The sequence below is a fragment of the Gymnogyps californianus genome, chromosome 1 (assembly GCF_018139145.2).
Source record: "Gymnogyps californianus isolate 813 chromosome 1, ASM1813914v2, whole genome shotgun sequence".
In the NCBI taxonomy this organism is placed as follows: Eukaryota; Metazoa; Chordata; class Aves; order Accipitriformes; family Cathartidae; genus Gymnogyps; species Gymnogyps californianus.
In genome coordinates, this window is record NC_059471.1 from 15322552 (window position 1) to 15345952 (window position 23401).

General features: G+C 41.6%; 2 protein-coding genes across 2 annotated transcripts; both read right to left on the reverse strand.

Moving 5' to 3' along the window:
- Nucleotides 1–1797: 1797 nt before the first annotated feature.
- On the reverse strand, nucleotides 1798–9831 carry LOC127021519 (stromelysin-1-like). Its single transcript, XM_050904635.1, has 10 exons — nucleotides 9724–9831; nucleotides 8678–8919; nucleotides 8438–8586; nucleotides 7292–7417; nucleotides 6572–6733; nucleotides 6281–6437; nucleotides 5086–5219; nucleotides 4390–4549; nucleotides 2995–3095; nucleotides 1798–1898 (listed from the first exon to the last, which is right to left on the reverse strand). The coding sequence occupies exons 1-10, from the start codon at nucleotides 9829–9831 to the stop codon at nucleotides 1798–1800; spliced, it is 1440 nt and encodes a 479-aa protein (XP_050760592.1).
- A 6053-nt stretch (nucleotides 9832–15884) lies between these two features.
- LOC127021506 (stromelysin-1-like) lies at nucleotides 15885–22583 on the reverse strand. The gene is made up of 10 exons (XM_050904609.1): nucleotides 22479–22583; nucleotides 22086–22330; nucleotides 21464–21612; nucleotides 21238–21369; nucleotides 20221–20382; nucleotides 19405–19624; nucleotides 18108–18241; nucleotides 17399–17558; nucleotides 16449–16552; nucleotides 15885–16222 (listed from the first exon to the last, which is right to left on the reverse strand). Exons 1-10 carry the CDS (start codon nucleotides 22581–22583, stop codon nucleotides 16122–16124), a joined length of 1512 nt encoding a protein of 503 aa, XP_050760566.1. The 3' UTR covers nucleotides 15885–16121.
- Nucleotides 22584–23401: the final 818 nt, after the last annotated feature.

Below are 23401 nucleotides of genomic sequence, written 5' to 3' on the forward strand. Positions count from 1 at the left end.
CCTCCAGAGGTCCAACCAACCTCAATCATTCTGTGATTCTGTGATTCATGGAGAAGAGGAATCAAATAGAAGAACTATCTTTTCTCTTTTTTTTTCTTTTTTTAGGGAAGTGGCCTAATAAGGGGGAGACAGCAGGTACTGGGCGAGATTTTTTACATACATTAAAGAAAAGATACCTTCTCTAAGACCTTGGATCTTGCTAGCTGTCCATCTGAATACTTATGGGCCCCTGTGGGTCATTACCAAATGATGTCTGACTTCAGCAGCAGGGAGATTATTGTTGGCAGTTCTGAACTGGCAGCTGCTGCATGTCTGTCCCCCAGGTCCAGAGAGCGATGAGGCTGGCCACAGAGATCACCACAGACAGGAAACACGGAGCACTTGGACAAATAAGAAAAGGACTGGTGGCCCCATCCCGTTCCTCCCCTCTGGCTGATGAGCACTGGTGAAACATCAACATGGAAATATAAGCAGTGTGGATGCCCTCAGCAGCCGGGCTCAGACACGCAGTCCTCCCAGTAGCTGCCCCCGCATCTCCTGTATCCCCAGTGACATACAAGTCCCCGCAGTTTGCAGCCATGCTCCGGCTGCTGGTACTCAGACCTCTTAACCTACTCAACAGCCAGTCCAGCTTGAAGTTTACCCAAACACATGTAGAAAGAGCTCACCTACACAACAGATATGATTTACTGAGAAGAGAGGACCAAATGTGCAGGGCGTGGCCAAAGCAGCACACTGACCTGCAGCCTGTTTGCACACAACCAGCGCCCTTCATCCACTTATCGCTCTATTTTCCCAAACCTGTTGCTCCCCAATCTGCCTTGATCCTTCCATTTCCCTGCCTTTGGTCTTTCCCCTAATCAACACATAATAAATCTTGCACTTTCCCACAGTCCCCTTCAAACATGACATAATAAGTTTTATAAAATCCCCAAATGCTCTTCCCCTGGATACTGATCCCTGTCCCCCTGGCAGTGACCCCTCAGCCTGTGAGGTGATGGGGACCCTCTCCAGTTGACACTTGGTGATGGGTGTCCCCCAGCCCATGGGGGCTCCCCCAGGACAGCTGGAGAGGAGCGGAGGCAGGTCAGGGATGACTGGGGCTCCCCTACATGCCAATGTGCCCCTCTGCTCCTGTGTTTGTGGAGATGAGCCTTTAATCACATATATATCAATAAATATCTTAGGGTTGGATTCATCACGCTTACGCTTAGCCTTCTATAATCAGGTGTCTAACATAAACTGCTCAAAGAGGCTGCCTCTCCAGTCAATAATGAAAAGGAGCGCTTCCATCCCTAGGCACCCACCTCAGGCTGGGAGAGATTGCTCTCTGGAGCTCCTGTTTGTCTCTCCGTAATTATGAGCTGAAGCTTTGATTAGCCTGTTTGCTTAACTTTGAAATATCTAAAACTGGTTGAAAGCAATCCTATTTCTAGGAACAGAAATGCTTTTCCTCATGGACTCCTGGCTGGTAGGGCTCTGTGTATGGTGCTGTACAGCATGAAGAGTGAAAAGAAGACAGTGGAAAAAAAAAAAAAACAAGACACAATTTTGTATCAAAAGTAAAAGCTGCATTGTTTTTTGGTAAGCTAGCAATCCTGATGTTAGTTACATACATATATACACATCAGTATGTTAAATATTGTTGTGTTATTTACAGAAACACAGATTGTGCAGGGGCTGAGGTTTGCTGACTAACGCTGAAGTACCTATGCATTCCACATATTTATAAAAGAAAAAGTGTTTCTAGTGCAATAACACTACATTCTTTTGAACACCATTACAGATTTCATTTTCTTAACATGGAAACCAGAAGTTTGTCTTTAGAAGTCGTGTAACTCTCTTCTTATCAGGGTCAAACTCAAATTGCTTTCTTCCACGGAAGAAATAAAGGAAGTCTAGGGAAAAAAAAAAAACAGATGAATTACGCTATTGCAGATGTAAAGATTAGTATGCTTTAATAACATCCAGAAAGAGCTCAAAAAAACTTTGGACACACTTATGCTGCCAACGGCATCTGCTCCCAGGTATAACCTCTCTAAAATGGTGCACAGCAGCATGGGGGCACCTTCCATAGCAAACCAGCCATGCACACACTGCATAGTATACTTAATGAATCCCACGAGGTGACCCTACAAAAAAATGTATCCTGTGTGTTTCTGCAGTTTATAATATCTGCTGTTATGCAACAGCTGTGTTGAAACCCTCCAGAAGGGTGTATTTCTAGCCTGCGGGTAGGTATTGTACAGCCTGGAGTGTGGCACAGAGCACGGCAAGGTGCGAGCAGGCACAAGCTTGCTGTGGTGCCTCCAGATACCGTGCAGGGACGGAGAGATCCAGCCTGGGGCAGCTGCATCCACACTGCCCTCCGGGAGTGACAGCTGCAGTTAAGGATCCCCAGCACCACGTGTGAGGCTCGTTTTGGAGGAAGCTGATAGATTTGGTGGGAAGCAATTAACATGCATGGGTTTTGATGAGCAGGGGATGAGGAGCCAGGAGACAACTGGGACGCTGTGCCATTTGGCAGTGTGGACGTACCCTTGAGTCTGTTCCAGCATCTCCCTGTCTAAGTAACGTTCTCCCTCATGCAGGAGAAGCTAGTGCCAATTATTATTCTCAGAGCAGTGCCAGTTTATGTCAGAGGGCCAGGCTGTGATAGCCTTGCTCACAGCAGTTAGACCTTATGTTGTTGAGACGTCACTGTATTGAGTGGTGCTCTTCATGGTGTGAGGTGCACATCAACATGAATACAGATATATTAATCTGTCCCTTAGAGCTGGCCTTTCCAGCTGTGAAGCTGTCACCAAAGGTATATCATCACTATTTTTCAAGGGGGTAAAGTGAAGCGTGGGAGTGTTTCGTGACTATTTCAGGGTCTTGTTGGTCATCCTGAGGGCTACGAGCAGTATTTAGAAATGCCTCTCTCTGTCCAAGCACTCTCAGCCCTATGACCCTGAGCATTTCATACATATTTTATTAAGAACAGTTACTCACTTTCATGTTGAAAAACAGCATCGATCTTCCCATTAATTCCTGGAAATGCATCTCTTATCAGTATGGGCTTCCTGTCCATAGACTGACTTCTTTTATCATAACTGAGAAAAATTATAAACAACCTAGTGTCAATGAAAACTGCAAACAACTCATGATTAATTCAGCTCACCTCATTACCTTCTACCTACCAACAGGTAACTGAGTTCATTGAAGACTTTCAGTATCATTTAGGTAGCATTGAGACAGACACGATGTGCCATAAATAATTATTACTCTATTAGCTGCACTGGAAGAACTGCTTCTGGTTACATCAGCTCAAGATACATCTAAGAATACCTAATATTCGAACCATCATCACAAATCTGCTAAATATTTTTTCTAAAAGAGATAAATCTTAGATTGATAGTAGATAATCTTACCTTAAACATAAGTTAGATTTGTAAGATTATAAAAACTTTGCTTTCATGCTCCCTCTCTGTAAGAAAAGTTTATCAGGAAAAATCTGATTTTTTCTTAAGTTATAAGTTATTTTAAGTCATTTTACTTAAGTTACTTATAGCAGGCTGTTACATTTTTAGTGAAGTGCAGTTTATCTATCAGTGCTGGAATAAGTAGGCTTCTGAAATAATTTTCCTTCTGATACCTTTGCTCAGTAAGAGATTTAATGATCAGACAAACTGCTCAGCTGAAGTCCTTCAAGCTATGAGAGTTTGAACTAAAATGTGGAAGTCTGATCTTCTGCTTAAACTACAAATATGGGGCTGAATAGTTACTCCAGGATGATCTCTATATGTACAATGACTTGGGCATTGTGGTGGCAGGAAAGAGAGAAGTTGTGTCATTCATCTGCAAAAGTTCAGGTTATCTACTGCTTCTGTTATAGGAGCACCTCCTTCAGTTGTTAGAAATATATGTCCTGTAACACAAACCTGAGCAGCAGGGATCGGATTGAAAAGAGGAAATAATAACCATGCACAGCAGATAATTCTTTGCAGTACATGGCATTTATCAGTGACTTACTTAATGAAACTATCTGTCGGTAGCTGGAAAAAGGGTGGGATACTCCTTCTTACCTCACAGAAACATTTTTGATATAAATAGTGAGGTTCTGACTGATTTCCTGAGCTGACTTGCGGAGCTGTAGAATGGCTTTTTTTCCCAAGGCAGTTAAATGAAAATAAATAAATAAATAAAAGAACTGTTAAATAATTAAATCAATTAAAAAGAAAGCTAAAAGCACTGTTTCACCTCCCTTTCAAATATTTTTCCATAGCCAGTTGTGACACTGAAAGAGATTACCAAAAGTGTGTGACTAATGCATCCTAAATCATGACAGGATATTGATCATGTGATTATGTTTGCTCCTATTTAGGAAAGTAGCACAGGAAATATTACCTCCAAAATTTGTCCGCTATGAAGTAATATGTTTTCGCTTCATTTCCATTATAAAAAGCAGCATCAATTTTGGTAACATCCTTTGAAAAGCCCAGGGTGTAGACTTTTTGGGGGTATCCAGGAAGTATGGTATCTCCTCTCACAACCCAGAATTCATTCCCTGTCAAGAAAAGTTGATGAAACCATGTTATCAGAATCTTCTTCTGCGAATGACAGAATCCTTCTCATGAAAGCTAATCTTTTAATGGAAAAATGCAGAGAGAAAATAATGGTTTCTTGAAAACATTCTACATACTGGTTCTAGAGTCCAAAAAAATGCAGGAATATTTCTTCGCACCACATTTTATGAAAACTTAAATTTCAGTCTTCCTTCATACTTATGTTAGTTTTCCACAAGCTAGGAAGAAGCATGTGTTATCATTTTTAAATTCAATAGATAATTTTCCAGAAAAAAAGGAAAATAATGATATTTATTTTGGCAGGGAAACTTTTCTATATTGACATTAAAAAATAAGACACGTTCTTTATCTTGGATAATATTTTTGTTATCTCTGTGATTGAAATACACCAATTTATTGGACTAAATTAAAGCTTGTGGAATCCTACAGGAAGAGCTTAAGTGTTTTTTAAGCCAGATACAAACTCACAAGGCTACTTGGAAAGACAACATAGGAAAATAAAAAGACAACATTTTACCTTTAAAAATTACAGTTTCGTCTTTTTCAGGAATTTCATATGCAGCATCAACACCAGGTGGCAGCCGTGGCCAGAACGAAGATATTAAATTAAAATCAGCTGTTCTGACTGCAGGATGCTTGCGCCAAAAATGCCTTACGTAAATATAGAACAGGTTTTAAATAAAATCAGATGTTCACACACACTAGTGCATGACACCACATCATGGCAACCAGGGCAGGATTTATCGGACTAAACCCAGCCATGTACCCTCAGTTAGTCACCCTAAGCTCCCTGTAATGTCAACGGAAAGAAAGTTATTTCCATGGTGGGATTTCTGTTATATTGATGCAGACATCTAAAATAGGTCAGATGAACTGTTTTGTCAAAACAGTTATTATTTTCCCTTATGCAGAAAGGGAGCCTGGAGAGACCTGGCTCACATGGCTGGCATGCAGTAAGATTTTGGGAATGAAACCCCACCCTGGGGTTACCAACACCAGCTTAGAGAAACAGTTGGTGTGCGTGAGGATCTTCTGCAAAATAACACTTTACTGGCTTCGTGGACTCCAAACTCTGAGGTCAAAACTCACTTCAACCTTGATTTTGGGGAGGGTCTGAAGCAGGGGAAGCAAAGCCCTACCACATGAAAAGGAGGGGAATCAGCTCTTTTACCCCTTCTCCTCAAGACTTTGGGCTGTCATGCCCTGGAGAGGGGCAGTTTGTCTGAATTTAGCACTGAATCAATTATCCTTTCCTTTTATTATTATACTAAATCACTGCTGCAGGGGCTCTTCAAGCAGGTACTGTGTCAGGACTGGTAAACCCTCAGCTCTCTCAAAGCAAGGAGAGCAATGAAGGTGCTGAGCGTCCCAGGGCTGGTGCTGCCTTTTGCCAAAGCTGAGCTCTCCCAGATGCCAAACACTTGGGACTTTCTTACAGCCTAAGGTGAAAACAGCCCATGTTTTCAGAGGAGCCATCTTTCCCCATCCTATTCATAGCATGCCCTGCTTCAAAGGTGATCTTCCTCCTGATACTTATCTCTCTTCATTTCTCTACCACCCTCTTGGTTTTTGCCTCCCACCTCTTATCCTGATTCCCTGTCTCACCTTCCTGCCTAGAATGGCTGATATTCTGGGTAAAGTTATTTTTCCATGCTGTGCAGCATAATTTAAAAATGATAGCCAGCTATTTTACTTTTAGAAAGCTGACTTACTTGTCTTTAAAGAACATTATTTCTCCACGGAAAGTAGTGACAGCATCAAAAGTTAAGTCGGGGCCACAGGTGTTTGGCAGTGCAGGATCTTTTGACTCAGTTGGGTCTTTTATCTCAGTAGATTCCCTGTGGTCATTGTGGGTGTTAGAAGATGGTCCTAAAAGAACCAGTTTATGGAAGAAATTAAAGTGAGAACTCATCCAGGTATATCCAGTACACAAAAATGTCACTGAAAGGTATTCCAAAGTCTTTGAAATTATAAGTACTAGTTGATTAATAATTGTGAATTACCATAGAGGTACTGAATGCCATTAATATCATCCTGATGAAGAGGGAATACTGAAGGGTCAAATTTCCTATAAACTGGGTACATCAGAGCATTGGGGTCTTTGGAATGGAAAAGTCCCAGTGAATGGCCAAACTCATGGGCAGCAACATAAAACAGGTTCATACCTGAAAACAACAAACAAAACACATAATAGGAGAGCTGTGTCTTTTCATTTGTCCTGAAAACATCAAGGACATAAGGTAGGTCAGAAGCGTTCAGAACTGCTTGCCTAAGCAAGTGAAGCTGTTATGGGAAATTCAGTTGGAGATGAAATTCTGGTCAGAAAGAAAAATAATGAAATCATTACAGAAGAGTACAAGGAAATAGTCTGTAGATCCTGCAGAAGTCAGTGTGGGAGAAGGACCCTGGACCAGTGCAGGTGATGTAACTGTGTGGGGAGAGACAAGCAGGTTGGAGGAGTGGGGAGAAGGGGGCTGCCAGGTCCCTCAGCTCCCTCCCAAATAAATCTCCACCCAGTCCATGGCAGAAGTTCAGCTGGGGCCCTAACTTTTTAAATGAAAGGGCTCAGAGGTTTTTTATAGCTATGGAAACCAGCTGCCCAATGCTCCTTCAAATCAGCCCCATTTTTAAGCACTTCTTAAGGGAGAGAGGAGACAGACACTGCACCCTTGATTTCATGTACAACCTGCTTCAGGAAGGGTTTGGAGAACTTAATTTCCTACCGTCTGTGCTTTTGGTCCAGGTTTCATCCTCATCAAAGTGAGCATCTCCACCGAAGTCCTTGCCAGGTGCGTAGGCATGAGCAACTGACCCTCCTGGGCCATCAAAGGGGATGAAGTCATTGTGACCTGAGGAGCAAGTCCCATACACAGCTGACTGGGGGTTATGGAGGTAACAGATCTCAGCCATGCAGAGAGCTCTCTGTTCTGCTGATTTCAAATTTCTCTTCCACACAGATTTGCCAAAAGCTCTATTTTTCACAGGGAAAACTTAGGAAAATTTGAGCTGATGCATCAGGAGTGAAATCTTGGTTTCCTCAAGAAATGGGTGGACATTTACATACTGCTGCCACAAGAGAAGAGGGGGACGTGGTTTAGGTTGAAATATATTTCCTTTTTTGCTCATAAGGTAAAATTTTCATAAACTCTGTGTCAGCAGCCATCAGGTGGTTACCTGAACCTGACTGGTTATTTAAGTGTTGATGGCAGAAGCAAGATCCTAGGGAGACTGTAAGCCCTTGAATGTAGTCTCCAGAAAAGGATTTAAGGACATAGAGGTTACGTGCGGTGCCTGCACACTCTGCATAGCCCAGATGAGTGGATATGTTTGGGTGGGAACAGAGGAGCCAACTAGAAGAGTGCATGTGTGCATGATTGTTAATGAAAGAGGGAAGGCTGCTGGTAAGCCTACCCTGAGGGCAATGCCAAAAATACAAGCCTTGAGTCTGTCTAGAACTAATTTAGCTCACACAAAGCACATGTCTAATCCCAGGAGTGTAACTAGAGCTACCGACTCCATAATGCTCTGAGCCTGGGTATATCTGACAAGCCCTAAGCCTCTTGTGGTTCATGCACACATTGGGCATCATATTCTAGGTATAGATCCACTGAACTACAGGCAGCTCATTACATTTATTTTCTCCTTCCTTCTCTTCATCCGCCTCTATACCCTCCCTCTATACCCAAAGATTGTCAAGAATTATAACCATAGCACCTTGAGCAGGAGCTGTGTTTTTCTGTCTGCTTGTTCAACCTGATACTGAACTTTGCACGTGCTATCTATGAGAAGAAATCATTAGCATTTCAGGTCAACTGCTCCATATAGGCAGTAACTTGGCAATAACTCATAATGGTTGCATAGAGTTTTACCTCTGGCTGCAAAGGAGATCATTATGTCTGCATCACCTCTGTCCTTCTTGATGAATTTCAGTGGGGTCACGCTGCTCCAAACACTTAATGCTTTCTTGATCGCTGCATTGACATCTGCTGGACGCAGGTCTGGTGTGTAGTTTAATATCCTTTAAAATATAAGATAGAAAAACAGCTGTGTTCTTACAACTTACACTGTGTAACACATTGTCTTTACATTAAGAAGTCCACTATAATTACCTGTATGTCAGAACTTGTTTTGCCCATTTTGGCTCTCCTGCAAAGGTGGAGAACCCAGCTACATCAGGCAATCCACAGCGACTTTTCTGTACCAGGTCCAAAGTGCCAGAATCCAGTTTCCCCGTCACCTCCAGGCCAAAGAATTCCTGCATTTCTTTTATTTTTTGGGTCATTGGACTATTACTTTTCCAAATGAAAGATTCCCCATCTTTCTTAAAGCCATAGTAATTTTGCAGGTACTTCTAATTAACAAAAAAAAAACCATTTTAGGACAGTCAATGGTGTTTGCTTTTGAAGCTCGTAAAAAATTACACTAACACTGCTTCAGACATGTACCTTTGTTACTTTTCTTTTTGTTCCATGGGATCATGGGTAATAGAGTTTGTTAAAGCCTGTATAAATATTTTTCTGTTAATGATAGTTTTTTGCATTATATTATCACTATCAGTGTTTTGCAGTTTGCTCAGAATCCATTCAAAATTAGCATTTATCTAATAAATTTATTATTTTCTGGTAATGTACCCTCCACTTACCCTGTACTCTAGGGTTACCCAGAGTCCTTTAGAGCAGGCAGTGCAGAAGCTGTTTGAAATAAATGACTGAATACAAAATTTCAGCAGTAGCATCTCATTTCCCCACATTTTTTTACAGTAATAATTCAGACAAAATAATACCCTTATTTTAAGAAGAGTTATGTCTCATAATACCAGAAGTCACATAAATAACCACATTTCCACCTGAACTACAAATCAAACGTAGACTGACTCAGGAGTTTAATTATTTGTAGAAGCAACACATAAGTGAACGCATCATCAGTTTTAATTGTTCTCCACAAAAAAATAAAACAAGAATGAGTCAGGTTAGAAGCCTTTGTCATCATGGTACAGAATGCAACCCCCTCTATTTTGAGAAATACACAATCACGTTATTCATTCTACTGGAATTTGCAGAACTAGCTCCTCAGCTACTATATACTAGTTCCAGAGACTGCAATGGATGTTCAACAGTTGCTAAAGATCTCCTCCCCAGAGTTCTACCTTCCTCACCTGGATAAGCTGCATGCCTTCTTCCTTCTTCTGCCTTGTATCTGCAGGAAAAGCACAAGAAAGTGCTGCACATAATAACAGGAGAAATGGGAGGCTCTCCATTCTCATTTTCACTAGCCTTTAGAAAAGTCTTTGTAGTCTGCCACACACTTGCTTCACCTTTATATAGTACTCGTTTGCTTTATAAAGCTTTCCAATCCTGACTCATTGATTCTCACAATTTCTAGTTAGCAACAGAACACATGCAAAACAATAGTTTTACCATAAAAAAAGTTGGTGCTGTCTTTCATCCGGTTCCACCCTTGTGCAGGTTTTGCAACATGGAACTATGATTAATGAGGAGATAATAGACCTGTAGCTCTTCTTAAAAAGCTCATTAACCTTTTAGTTATTAAAATGTAGTCTTACTCTCCAAAAACTTAAAGCATAACTCTTTAATGTTTTCCATTCAAAGTTTGTATTGATTTCAATGGGTTGTTGAAGTATCTAAAGGGAAAAACATTCACAGAAGGTTACAGGACTGTAGACTACAAGTAGAAAATTTGTTTTCTGGGTTTTTTTGTAGTTGTTTGTACAGGAGCATGTACTTTTGGAGGCTATTATAGCGCCATCATCTTTCCCTTTGGTAGAGTCCTTCAAAATCAAAAGGTCAGTGCTGTAACTCCTTGTTTGATGAAGCAGTGCTTTGTTTATGCAGTTTTTCTTTGATACAGTTCTCACCTGGATAAAACTTCCTTTTGTCTGCAGGAAAACATGGAAGTCCCACAAGGAAATGAAAACACTTTTCTCAGCATAGCTAAATTCATTATAAAAATTGAGCCAAGGTGTTTGCATGCCACTTTTATTCAGCAGCTTCCACTGTTCTCAGAGAATTGCCCAATTACTCCGTATTTCACAGTCTCCTCCTTTTATACTTACTATAATGTTTTAAAAAGCACTGAGGTTTTCTGGATCAAACTCTTTGATGGCTTTCCCAGTCAGAGGAGAGGGTCGTCTGTTCTCCGTGTCTGCTGTTGGTGGTAAGAACTGCTGAGACTCAACATCAGGTCTACTCTAGCAGTGGGTCCACTTTTCCTCCATGCCCAATCACACCCTCCACGCACTGCCACAAATAAGGACAAAGCAGAGGTGACAGTGAAGGCCCTGGGAATCCTGAAGAGAGATGTCTACTGCCATTGAAGACAGCCTTCTGTATCTGAGACTTCTGCGTGGGGCTGACACAAGATTTAGGGTACACCTGCAGCACTGCAGGGCAGGTGGGATGTTGCATGTGCAGAGAAATAAACACCCTTCCACAGAGCTGGCAGGATAATAGAGCTGTGAAAGGAGAGATTATAAATATATTGTACACTTGAGATATCTGCTGAAGTTGCTTCCTGCTGAAGAGCACTATGTTGGTACCAGAGGGATCCCCAGAGCACAGCATGCCTTGTGGCCATCCACAGCAGAAAATGGGGGACTGCTAGGTCTGGGCAGCTGAAATGGGGCCAGACTCTGGCAAGGCTGGTGGGACTCTGCAGGGCCTCTGGTCACTGAGGACTGAATTCCTACCCTGAGAGTAGACACTTAACTGAGGCATTCACGTTAGGGCAGAGGCCCCCTCCCTGGCCCTGGAAGGAGATGGATGGGCTCGGGGAATGACCCACAACTGGGGCAGCTGAGTTAAGGGGAAGTGATCACCTGAGGGAGCTTTTGATAATGACTCTACTCATATAGTTATGTTAGGTGTCCCTAACTGAGTGGCTGAGATGAATCTAAAAATAGGGTGCAGAGTTCTCCTGTGCAGCTTACACACCCACAATACGTCTCTGCAGAAATAGCTTCTGGTACTTACAGCCCCACTATAGCTTTCCAACTTTTTTCTCTTCCCACACAGTGTCTCTATGTGTACAGTATCTCTATGGTTCCAGAGGAAAGAAGTAACTTGCCAGCCTGTAGGACTTGATAAATTTTCCTCACTCAACTTTCTCGCTAATGAAAGGGCCATTAGAAGCCATCAAAACCATCTAGGAAGCTATTGATGAAATTTATACAATTTTCTGATTAGCAGCCTTCTCAAATACATCCTTTTGCTACTCTGTCAACCTCTTTCTCACTTTTCTTAATACTATTCACCACTGCCCTCAACAGATCAATCACGTCCTCAAGCATTTTTCAATCACCTAGAATATGCTTTATGAAGAAAATTCCATAACCACAGAGATCTTCTTTGATGTCGTCCTTTGAGGTGACTTCATCCAGAAGTAGTACAACATATAATGACAATATCTTGTTTTGCTTAAAGAAGTGAGTGTGAAAATTGCTATGTTCTCCTTCTTTCAACCTTTAAAAATGCCTGGATAATCTCTTAAGATTGGCCTTATCTTTCCCTGTTCCAGAGTCAATCTTCTGCCTTGGATGCATTCCAGTAGCCCCAGCCCCTGCTAGCTGTACCAGAGAAAGACATGTAACACTGAGAAGAAGTGTTAAAATTTGCTTTTTTTTTTTTGTCAAGGTTATTGCTAATGCACAGTTTATATATTTAAAAACTAATGCATACTGTAGCATAGAGAAAAGTGAAAGAACATCTCTTAGAGCCTCAACAGGACGTAATTAAGTTGGTTTGTTCTGCAAAGGGCAAGGGCTTAATTACACGGAGCTTGAAACTGCCCTACTCCACTGCCTTACGCACCCTCAGTGTCCTGGCCAGGCTAGACTCTGGTAGCAGTGTAGGACCCCTGGCCAAAACCTGGGAGAGCACGTCTGTGCACGGGAAGCTTCTGAGCTGCAAAACTGCAGCTTCAGCCTGTGCCACCAATCAGCACCTTCAGCACCTCCTTCCTGGCTGTGCTGCAAACCTTCAGACCTGGCTGCACAAACCTAGCCTCACGAGTGTCATATTACTGATGAAGATGAGTGTGACCTACTTCTGGCTTTTATATAACAGTCATTCGTCTCCAGCACGGTAATGCTGATTCACTGACAGGGCCCCTTTTGTTCCAGTCAGCTTGCACACAGATCACCCTTGCTCGCCAGTGCTGAGTATTCAGGGCCTCCTGGCAACTTAATTCTTCATTTTCTCCTTGCTTGTGGCAGTGCTGTCTGTCCCTGTGAGTGGAGTCTTGCTTTGTACACAAAACCTGCCCAGGAAGATCTTAAGTCCCAGGCACAGAGAACAGCATTAGACATATATTTCCAAATTTCCTCCGCAACCACAGCAAACGTCTTGAAAATCAGGCCAGGAAGAGGAAATGCAGAAGATCCTTGTCACAACATCTCCAAAGACTTCTGTGTAACACACTCGTTCTCCTTCCCAAAAAGCGACATATGACAGCTGCTGCTAGTGGGACTAAACCAGTCTTCCAGCTGCAGAGCGAGTGCTTGTGACTGAACTGTCAGATGTCCAGGTCTGGAGCCCATTGCTTTGCCATAGCATTTAGAAGTGCCCGGTACATGTGACTGAAGTGCCAGGAGAGCAGACGCTCCCCAAACCCTTTTTGCTTCTTGTGCTCCTGACATTTTTGTGTTCGTATGTACTGTTACAAGCTCACACAGCTAATACTCCGTAAGGGCCCTATTAAACTGTCAGTGAAGTCATTAAGACATTTTTGCCTGAGTTTTCATGTGCAAGAGATTGGGTATGGGACAACAGTTGTGCAGTCAAGAATTTCAGACGTAACTGGGATTTTTTGTGTGTGTCTATTTTTGCATGCCTGGTCTCAGACTCCAGGGAAAGTTTATATTTATAGAGGATGAGTGCTTCACATTCTGTTTATGGACAAATTTCCCCTGCTGGTATCCAAGAGGCCTTTAATTCCAGAAATCATTTATGAGTTATAACAAAATCATGGTTACAAGAAATCTTCTTTTACCCACTAAGTGTAGACAGGCAGCTCCAGCACTTATGTTTCCAAACCCATCTGAATTACGTATTATTATACCATTTGCCAGGAATTTCATTGCTTTTCTCAAACCAAAAGTAATGTTCTTTCGTTGCTAAAGTTTAAGACATTAACAAAGCAGAAATACAGATGGAAAATCCATGGTTAACACATCTCACCAGTCCCCTTGTCCAGGTGAAATCCATGCCATGTTGTCTTCCATTTATGGTCCATGTTAGACCAAAACACAAGACACTTTCTAGATTCTCCTTCACAGCCAAGTAAATATCATTCATTTTTCAGATACTAGTAGTTTAAGCTAATTCATACCTGGAGGTGGGGGGAGTATTTTAATTTAGCTGTTTCCTTGAGGTCATAACCAAAAAACTGTACCAGCCTTATGTAAGAAAAATAAGTTAATATAATGGCCAAGGTGAGTCATTGTAAACATCGTCAATGTTCTGCTTCACCATTGCTGAAATGTTCTTTTTGGTTCCTCCTTAACCACTTTCAAGTCTCAGCCAACAACCAGAGCCTAAAGGCCTGATTTCTGAAGGTAGTCTTCACATACAAGAAGGTATCTAGTTAGGATATCAAACTGTGTAGGCACTTTTAAAATCAGAGGGAATTAACTCCATTATTTATGTACAAGCAGTACTCATAAGCACCCTGCCTAACCCTGGAGGCATCTAAAGTCCTTGGACTGAAGTTTCTTCTGGACAGGCTGTGTACACAGCACAAGCTATTGAGAAAGATACTGGGAGATGTTGGGGCAACACCAGTGTTCCTGTGTCTCTGCCCTGCTTGGACTGCCACCATGTGAGCTCACGCACTTGTCAGTCCATGACTTCACTGTGTTGCACCACTGCCCCTGTGGCAATGCTGAGCCCTTTAGTCCCTACTTGACTTTTAAGCCTTGCTGAGATTCACGGCTTAATTTCTCACCTAGGTTGGTTTTAGACCTTGCTTTAGTGATGCTCAGTGCATATCTAGCATGGCACAAAGCATGCATAAGGAGCAGAACATGGCAGAGAAGAGGTTTTCCAAGATCAGACATGGCAGGCATCTCAGCTGCCCATCCTCGGTTCTTGTCTGCTAGCACAGTGGGACAGTGGGTCTGTGGGCACACTGGGAGACACATGGCTTCCTCTGGCCCTGATGGATGGTGCAACAGATGTTAGCAGGTGCTTTGACCAGATGTCTGAGGGATCTGCTCTGTGCAGAAGACCAGGAGCAAATCTCACCTCTGCCTAACAGGGTTTGAGCTGTGGTAACTGGAAGACTGTCCTCATCAGCCATTCCCAGTCCCTCTTGCTGCCTTTGTCAATTCTACTAGAGAAAGAGGAATAGCGAGGAGGAGCTGACTTCCTTGTACAATCACATCATCAGAGCAGTGCTGTGAGAGATGGGATCAAATCCCTTCAAGGAGAGGATGGCCAAGCTTTCTTACAGCCCAAGGGGTGTTTAAGTTACTGAGCTATTGCCCTGTGAGGGGGACCCAAACAAGGTGGACGGAGGAAGTGCGTGTGCTTTTGTCTGTGTCTCACCACTCTTCCTCTGGAGAATTCGTCTCTGGTAGTTCCATTAAAATCCTGTTTTTTTTTCTTATCACTTAGGCTTGTTTGCTCTGGGAAGTGGTTCTTGTCAGTGGTTTCTTGTCCAGCATTGCGAACTAGACCATCAGCCCTGACTCCATTCCCATGGCACATGGTCACAGCTCAGCAGGGGTAATCCCCTGACTCCCTGGGACCCCATGACTATATCTTCATCACTTCCCACCCTGCCTGCATGCTGCCTCTATCCCCAAACTAGACACCTACCCTTTTCTCTGGTCGCTCATGTCCTGCTGTACCCACGACTCTGCCCACTAAAACCACCCACAGTGGCACTGGAGCATGGGTTCTCTCAACCCATTGCTATGTTCCCCATCTACCAGCAGGCACCCGTCCCCATCCCTGCCCTGACTCCTCTGTCCCCATGCCATGGGGTTGTGGCAGGTGAGGCCACAGCCACCAGTCTCTCCACAGCCCTTCCCACACCGTCGCGTAGGATCAACTCCTACCTCTTCCGCCTCCCCTGCATTGTTACTGAGTGTCTTCATTTCCCTCCTCTGTCCCCCAGGTCATTTCTTATTGCCTGTCGAAACTGCCCACCTACTTCTGCTTCTCTTTATCTTCCCCCTACAGACACTGAGCCCTGCTAAAAATGGCGGTGGGGGTCCTAGCGCCGTTCAGGCTTGTATGTGGTTATATCAGATGCCTTGTCTCCAGCGGACTGAACCAAAACACAAGAATGCTGCTATACTTGAGCAAAATACTTTATTACTCAAAAACAACTTGATTAATAAATAGTTGGAAAACAAAATAAATTAAAACTGTACATTAAGTTTTACATTTTTAAGGTTTTAAATTAGAATTATCAAAGGCCATCATTTCAGACTCAGATGCACAGTAACAGCTGAATGATATTGTTTATAACCAAGGAACATGAAAAAACATTTCTGGTACAAATACAGCCCTGCACCATCACTTAATATTTCTAGCAATTAAACCAGCTGTTGCTCTTCATTATACGGATGAGTTTCTTGTTCTTGATGTCAACCTCATACTGGTTTGATCCATGGAAAAAGTAGAAATGTCCTAGAATTGGAAGGATAAAATATTGACAAATTAATATTTCCTTTTTGTATACCTATTGATATACACTTGCTATTTTCTTGGGTGATTTTTAAAAAAATATCAGAACAAACATTTCATATATATATATGCATTTGAAACACATACTTTTTTGGCTTTGGTTGATGGTCTTTTGTTTTGTTTTTAATTACATTTTGTTTTGTTTTTAATTACATTTTAATGTATTTACCATTTTTCTGAAAAGCAGCATCAATTGTGTGGTCAACTCCTTGGAAGTCAGCTGCTATTTTTCTTGGATATCCCTTTTCCATTGATTGGGTATTTTCACTGAAACTAAATAAAGAAATTGCAAGAAAACAAGAAGCAAGCATGTAAGTTCAATGCTGAAACCAGGTGGAATTTTTACTACATAAGCCTACTTTCAGCTGAAAATCCAGTAACTGCAAGCATCTGTGATCTCATAGAACTGTATAAATCCTGGGGGTGTGAATATTTACATCTTTAGTGACCTATGCAAGGCTGTTTTCAGAACATCAGACTAAATAGTTCACTTCCATTCCCTGAGACTGATAATAAGACTGGATGGGGCTTATACTGAGTAATAAACTTAAATAATTATTCAAAATGAATATTTTAATTTTACAGCATCCAATCTATGAAGTGACCCCATGAGTGGAATGTAAACTTCTGGTGTAATAATACTCTTTCAAGATAATACTACAGATTAATTATTAGGGCTAACATTATTGCTTAGCTGAACTGTTTCTTAAAAAGTAAATATTTTAATCTCCTTACATAACGTTCTTGATAGATTTGTCATTTATGAATTTCAGAGAGCACTTCTGCCCCTTAATAGCTACTGAATGAATAGATGACGTGATGACAAAGTCTACTCACATTATCTTTTTATACTAAGTTCATGTAATACTACTTCCAAACGTATAAACAAAGCTCATTTGCCTGTTAATCACAGACTGGTAAGAGTAAATGAATGTTGTCTTTATCTCAGGTGTTACAGACTTTGTTCTATGAAAAGACATGAGTAATTGCCTCTGAGTTTCAGCTTTATACTGGCTGAAAAGGCTGACAAGAGGCTACTTACTGTACAAATACTAAAATAACTTGACATTTTAAAAGCTATTTTGATTATCTGCTGTACAAAAGAGGAATAAGCCTTACCTCCAGTACTTGTTGCCTACAAAGAAATAGGTTTTCTTGGTATTTTGATCATGAACAGCTGCATCAATTTTCCCAACACCGGTGGGGAAGCCCAGGTTCTGAATAGGCTTGGGGAAGCCTGGCTCTATACTGTAGCCACTCACAGCCCAGTACTGGTCATCTGCAGGAAAACCAGAAAAAGTTAGTAAGGATTCCTGAGGAGGCTGAGCTCCTTTTCATCAAAGCCCCAGAGCTTTCTGTGTAGTAAGTGCCACCAAATAGCACAGATGTCTAGCTGAGAACATGACCCTCTAGGGCACACATAAGTTTGAATACTTCAGAGCTGTTGGATTTTCCACTTTTTATAATCGTTAAGAGTATTATATACTCAATAGTTAAAACTCAACATATTTTCTAGGTGTGTTTGGCACCTTTAAAAATGTATTTAAATAACTTAATGTAGGTAATCAATTTTGTCTCAGCTATGATCTTCTCACTGACAAAAGAAGAGTAATATCATATTATAAAGGGCTGTTGTGAAGCAGCATTAGTTAATGACAGTAACAGCGTTTTCAAAATGAAAATGGATTTAAATATTAAGAATATCTTCTATTAGTATTAGTATTAGTAATAGTATAATATTACTTCCGTTATTATTATATAACTTTAACAGTACTACTATAACTTTATTCATTCATAAAAAGGGCTGATGGAAATGTAAGAGAAATACCTTTAAAAAATAACACTCGATCCTTCTTGTCAACCTCATAAGCAGCATCAAAGCCAGCTGCCAGTGACGGCCAGAATGAGGAGATGGTGTCGTGCTCAATGCCTGAGAAATATGGACTTTTGCGCCAGACATAGCTGATGATAGAAATGAAAACAGCAGTGTTTCATTGTCTCTAGTGCACTAGGAGATCAGTAGCCCAGAGATGTGCTTTAAATCTTACTGTCTGGGTGCTGGAGGCAGTTCTCCCTATGAGGCAGAGATATCACCCCTTTTGGGATGCAGTGCTTCAGTTTGCCCTGCTCTCTCATAGACATTTGCCCTTTACTATGGGTTTCTCTGAGGTCACAGAACGGTTGAGGTTAGAAGGGACCTCTGAAGGTCATCTTGTCTAACCCTTTGGCTCAAGCAGGGGCATCTAGAGCTGGTGGCCCTGTAGACCTCTCCCTGACAGCTTGCCCAAGACAACATGTGATGTCTGTGGTAGTGCTGACAATTGAAGCTTTCTCTTCACCATGTCCCATGCAGGTAGGCACAGCTGTGTTCTTAATTTCAGTTTGGTTACAAATGTTCATTAAACATTCTTGAGAAAAATGTTAAAACCCAGTTTAAGGAGGAACTGCTCCCTCCTCCCCTTCCCTGAAAATTATTAAGTTTTTAAGCTACAATCCTTCATCATGTGTTTTAGAAGGGAAATCAGACCCACATCATCCACGGAAGCTTGTTCAATCAAAACACAATTACCAACCCAAGAAGTGGGTGAAACCCTGGGCCTGACATGCTGTTCTCTGTCGCCAGGGTGGGTTTGCCCAGTCAACAACCCACTACAGTGCCGTGTCAGAGCATGCCCAAAAAATGGACACCTGTAACAGCAGGGGCTCCCTACAGACAGTACTGGGCAGTGGTCCAGTGCAGACTCCTAGGTCAGAGTGCCACCAAAAGTCATCAGTGACATTTTCCACAGCTCCCTGACCCACACACAGGACGGTGTGACAAGGACGATGCTGCATGCAAAGCAGCTGCAGGCTGAGGAGTGACACTGGAATTATTCAGCCTTGCACAATTTTAACAGACACGGGTGATGATGTATGATGGCTTAAAACATTTTACTCACCAGTCAGTAAACCATGTTACTCGCCCAGCCCAGGTGGGCTAGTAAAATTTTGCAAAGTTGCCTTAATACTTTCAGAAAGAAACATCTTCCTTTGTAACCAAGGGCAGATAAATTCCTTGAACTGAACTTTATACTTTGCCTTTGTGAGTCTCACAAAAAGGTCTTGCTAGAAATGAAAGCACTTACCTGCCTTTGAAGAACAGTGTTTCCCCACGGAGAGTGGTGATAGCATCAAAAGTCAAATGAGGGTCACAGTCTTCTGGTCTTGTGGGGGTTTTGGAGGGTGTCGTTTCTGTTGGTTCTTCCCGGGGTGACATTTCAGTTGGTGCTTCTGCAGGTGTCATTTCAGTTGGTTCTTGTGGGGGAAAAGCTTTCGTTGGAAGTGCAGGAGATTCCCTGGGGGATCCTTTGGGAAACAGGTAAGTGTAGAATTGGAAGGTGAATTAGAGTGTTTCATGTCGCAGAGCTTCAGGATGTACCATATGGAGCCAAATGCATAGGTTTCTTAAGGTTAAAACTCAAATAGTCAATTAATGCCAGGGAAAATTCCTGGGCAATTTAACTTGGCTATCTGTCCTGCTGACTGTTAAAATGGTCTCTGGCATTGTTTTGCCTTGACAGGCCGTTGGTCTCTCAAACTGTATGTGCTCAGGAGTTAATGAAGAGCAAACACCATTTCCAAAAGGCAGTTGTGCATGTGACCACCCTTTAGTGGAAGATAAGAGAGTTTAATACTACAGCCATGGGCTGTTCCTCTGGTGTCATTGGAGAAAGGCTCTTGGACCTGTTGACTTACTGGCATGGATACAGCCCACAGATTCAATTTGGCAGATGTAGACTCTTAGCCACAAAGAAACCAAGAGATTTGCCCAAAAATAATATCAGGAAATTAAGCCTCAGTATCCTTCTTGCAGTAGAAAGTTCAGTACATTTTAGCTGTTGGATAAAATTAATTATAAATGCTTATCCATCATCCACCAAAAAATGATGCTTCTTGCTTACCATAGAGGGCCTGAATGCCATCAATATCATCCTGAGGAAGCCTGTAGTCCCTCGTATCCCTGGCCATATATATAGGATACATCAAAGCACCTAAGACGTTGGAATGACCAAGACCTAGTGAGTGGCCCAGCTCATGAGCAGCGACGAGAAATAAGTTGTATCCTAAAAAAAATCCAGCACAAAGAACAAACACTAAATACATTTTCTTGCATGACAGTGGGATACAAGTGCCATCCTCTCATGCATGATATATCGTTCGCAGTCTTAATAAAATGGCAAAATCTAAATATGTCCCAAGTAAGAGGTTCTCTGGCATCCTGGAGAAGAAATGAGTTTCAAATTATAAACATTTATTTCTCACAGGGAAACCAATCTGGGGACAGGTTTTGCTCATATTGCAGAAATTTTCCTGCCAACAAAGAATCAAAGTTTCTTTAATGTTAATAATGACTGAAAACTAGGTGAGAATATTTTAGTCATCTGGTCAGATTTCGGTAATCATAAATGACATGGAATTCACCTGGTAGCTACTTCACAAAGACCAGTAACATGTAACATCATCTCTGGACATTGCTGGAAACCAGAACACTTCACTGTTATATTTAATTATATTTACCAAGAATCAAGATTTTTTTTTCCTTTGCAGAAGTTAAAGATTTGCATCACTTTAAATCAGAAAAAAAAAAAAAAGTGAGAGCTCAGTATCACAACTTTTAAGGTCATTACCTGAGGGTGAAAATTGCCTGCCTTACAATGTCATGATTACCCAATATTGCTGTTTCATGCTAATCTCATTTCCTTCACTGTAGCTGTAATTGCAGCCTGTGCGTTAACTTCAGGGTACTGTCATGACTGCAGCCCAGGTCAAAATATGCAGAATCATTTTACTAAATTACACTGACATTTTACATCTCAGTAAATACTGGAACTACTGCCATGGGATCTGTGACTTTACAGTGTCTTCAAGACAACACTGTCTAATAAAAAACAGGCAACACAATATTTAAGGTTACCTACCGTTATAGGTAGTAAATTTGGTCCAGCTTTCATCTTCATCAAAGTGGGCATCTCCTCCTATCCCACTACCGGGGGGGTAGGCATGAGCCAGAGTTCCTCCTGGACCATCAAAGGAATAGAAGTCACCATGAACTAAAAAAAAGGGGAAAAAAGTGACGTTTTTCATCATCTCTGTAAAAAAAAAGTGACAAATACTTATCATTCCCAGGCAATGGAGTCCCCTTACATCCAGCTGCGAAGGAGATCATTATATCTGCTTGACCACTGTAGAGCCTGGTGAATCTCAAAGGGGTGACACTGCTCCAGAGCTGGAAGGCTTTTGCAATTGCGTCCTCTACATCAGCTTGTAGCATGTCTGGAGTGTAGTTCAAAATCCTGTGAAATAAGGAGAAAGGAATTGAAAGCAACCAGATCATATGTGGCTGGGGCACATAGTATCAATGTCAAATATTGTAATCAGTGGTTATTATTATTTATGTGTCCCGAGTTGTTTATTTTCAAATTATTTGCTTACATAACAGAGGAAGTTTTCACAGTTTTCTTTCATGTCTTTCAGAAATCCTAACATATATACTCTCAGTTGTATCCCTTCTATCCACTGAGTATATTATTTAGTAGGTTGTTAACTAACTAATGTAAACTCCTATTTTGGCATTTTCATCACTGTTTGGAAGCCTAAAGCAAAGGATATGAATAGTCCCCACATTCATGGCCCTTTCATCCTGAATGGGGCTTTTATATGGAGAAATACCGAAATAAATAGTAAAGAACCTGTTGGCATTACTTCTGCCTAGCATTCACAAAGCTTCCCAGTGGTGTACAGAGAAACATGTTTTAATGTATGTTACCGATATGTCACATCCTCTTTCTTCCACCTAGGGCTCCGTGGGAAGGTGCTGTATGAACGGACATCTGGTATTCCACATCTAGGCTGCTTCATCATGTCCAGTGTCTTATGATTCAGCTCCCCAGTCACCTCTAGCCCAAAGAATGACTGCATTTCTCGGATTTTGTCAGCCATGTGATTGAGGCTCTTTGCTTTAAAGAGAGAATTTTTCTCTTCTTTAAAATCATAAAAATTTTCCAGGTATTTCTGATGGGGAAGAAAAAGCAACAGTTTAGAACATAAATGTTTCTTTTCAAATGCAGAGAGTTGTTAATAAAATATTCTGCATCACTAATACATCACTACATTCATTTTCTCAATAAATTATTTCTTAAGTTCTTTCTGTAGTCCTTACCTTAGCAAATTGCATATCTTCTTTTTCCTTTTCTGGAACCACTGGGAAAGCACAAGAACATGCAACATATAGTAACCCAAGGAAAGGAAGGATCTTTATCTTCATCTTTGCCTCCCTGTCCTATCAGCCCTTGCTAGAAGACCTCTCAATCTCTTCTTCTTCTGTTCAAGGCTCACCAGTGTTTCTCTATTTATATCAGTTGTATGCTTGCTAAAGTCAATAACTGCATGACTCAGTTCATAACATCCTCTGATTTCCCACAGAAACACAGAAAACAAATTTAGTTTTAGAAGCAAACTAACACATGACAGTTTACCTTGCCCGAAAAACCCTGATTTCGCAATCATATTATTGGACAGTATTTTTTTTTTCTTCATTCCTAAACTGGACCAGTATTTTAAACTTACAAGTATCTAAATCTACAATTGGTCACCTCGATAAAAATCACCTCATTTTTCAGAGGTGCTAAAGGGAACTGGCTCTTTGTGAGGCACAACAATCTGTAATTCCTTGTAGCATGTGATAAGAGACCTCCAGAAACTGTCCCTCAGTTTTCTCAGTGTGGCATCCATGCAGGACCTCAGCATGTCAGGGATGAACCCCTTCCTTTAGCCCATCTTGTCCCTGATAATTTTAGTGACATATCTGATTATACAAATGAGTCATTTATCTCTTCTCTTGAACCTGATATCCCAGTATGGTTACAGAACCATCACCTGTGCTGCTACCTGGCCCGTGTAATCACAGATTCATGGCCGCATCCCCTTGTTCTCCCATACTGGCCCCAGGCAACCCCCACATCACAATGTAAAGGTCTCAGCAGAGCACCCCAGATCATATGTCCTGGTCTGCACAGCCTACCAGCCAAGAGCATTTTCACAACTAAAGAAATGGCAGAAATTGCCCTAGAGAACTACAGGCAC

Coding starts and splice junctions, on each gene's coding strand:
- LOC127021519 (XM_050904635.1), bottom strand. CDS start 9,831: ATGAGAATGGAGAGCCTCCCATTTCTCCTGTTATTATGTGCAGCACTT. Junction 6,438..6,571: donor TGGCATTCAGTACCTCTATG/GTAATTCACAAT, acceptor TGGTTCTTTTAG/GACCATCTTCTAACACCCAC. Junction 4,550..5,085: donor CGAAACTGTAATTTTTAAAG/GTAAAATGTTGT, acceptor TTTTCTTGACAG/GGAATGAATTCTGGGTTGTG.
- LOC127021506 (XM_050904609.1), bottom strand. CDS start 22,583: ATGAAGATAAAGATCCTTCCTTTCCTTGGGTTACTATATGTTGCATGT. Junction 22,331..22,478: donor AAGATATGCAATTTGCTAAG/GTAAGGACTACA, acceptor CTTCCCCATCAG/AAATACCTGGAAAATTTTTA. Junction 18,242..19,404: donor ACACTGTTCTTCAAAGGCAG/GTAAGTGCTTTC, acceptor TTCTATCATCAG/CTATGTCTGGCGCAAAAGTC.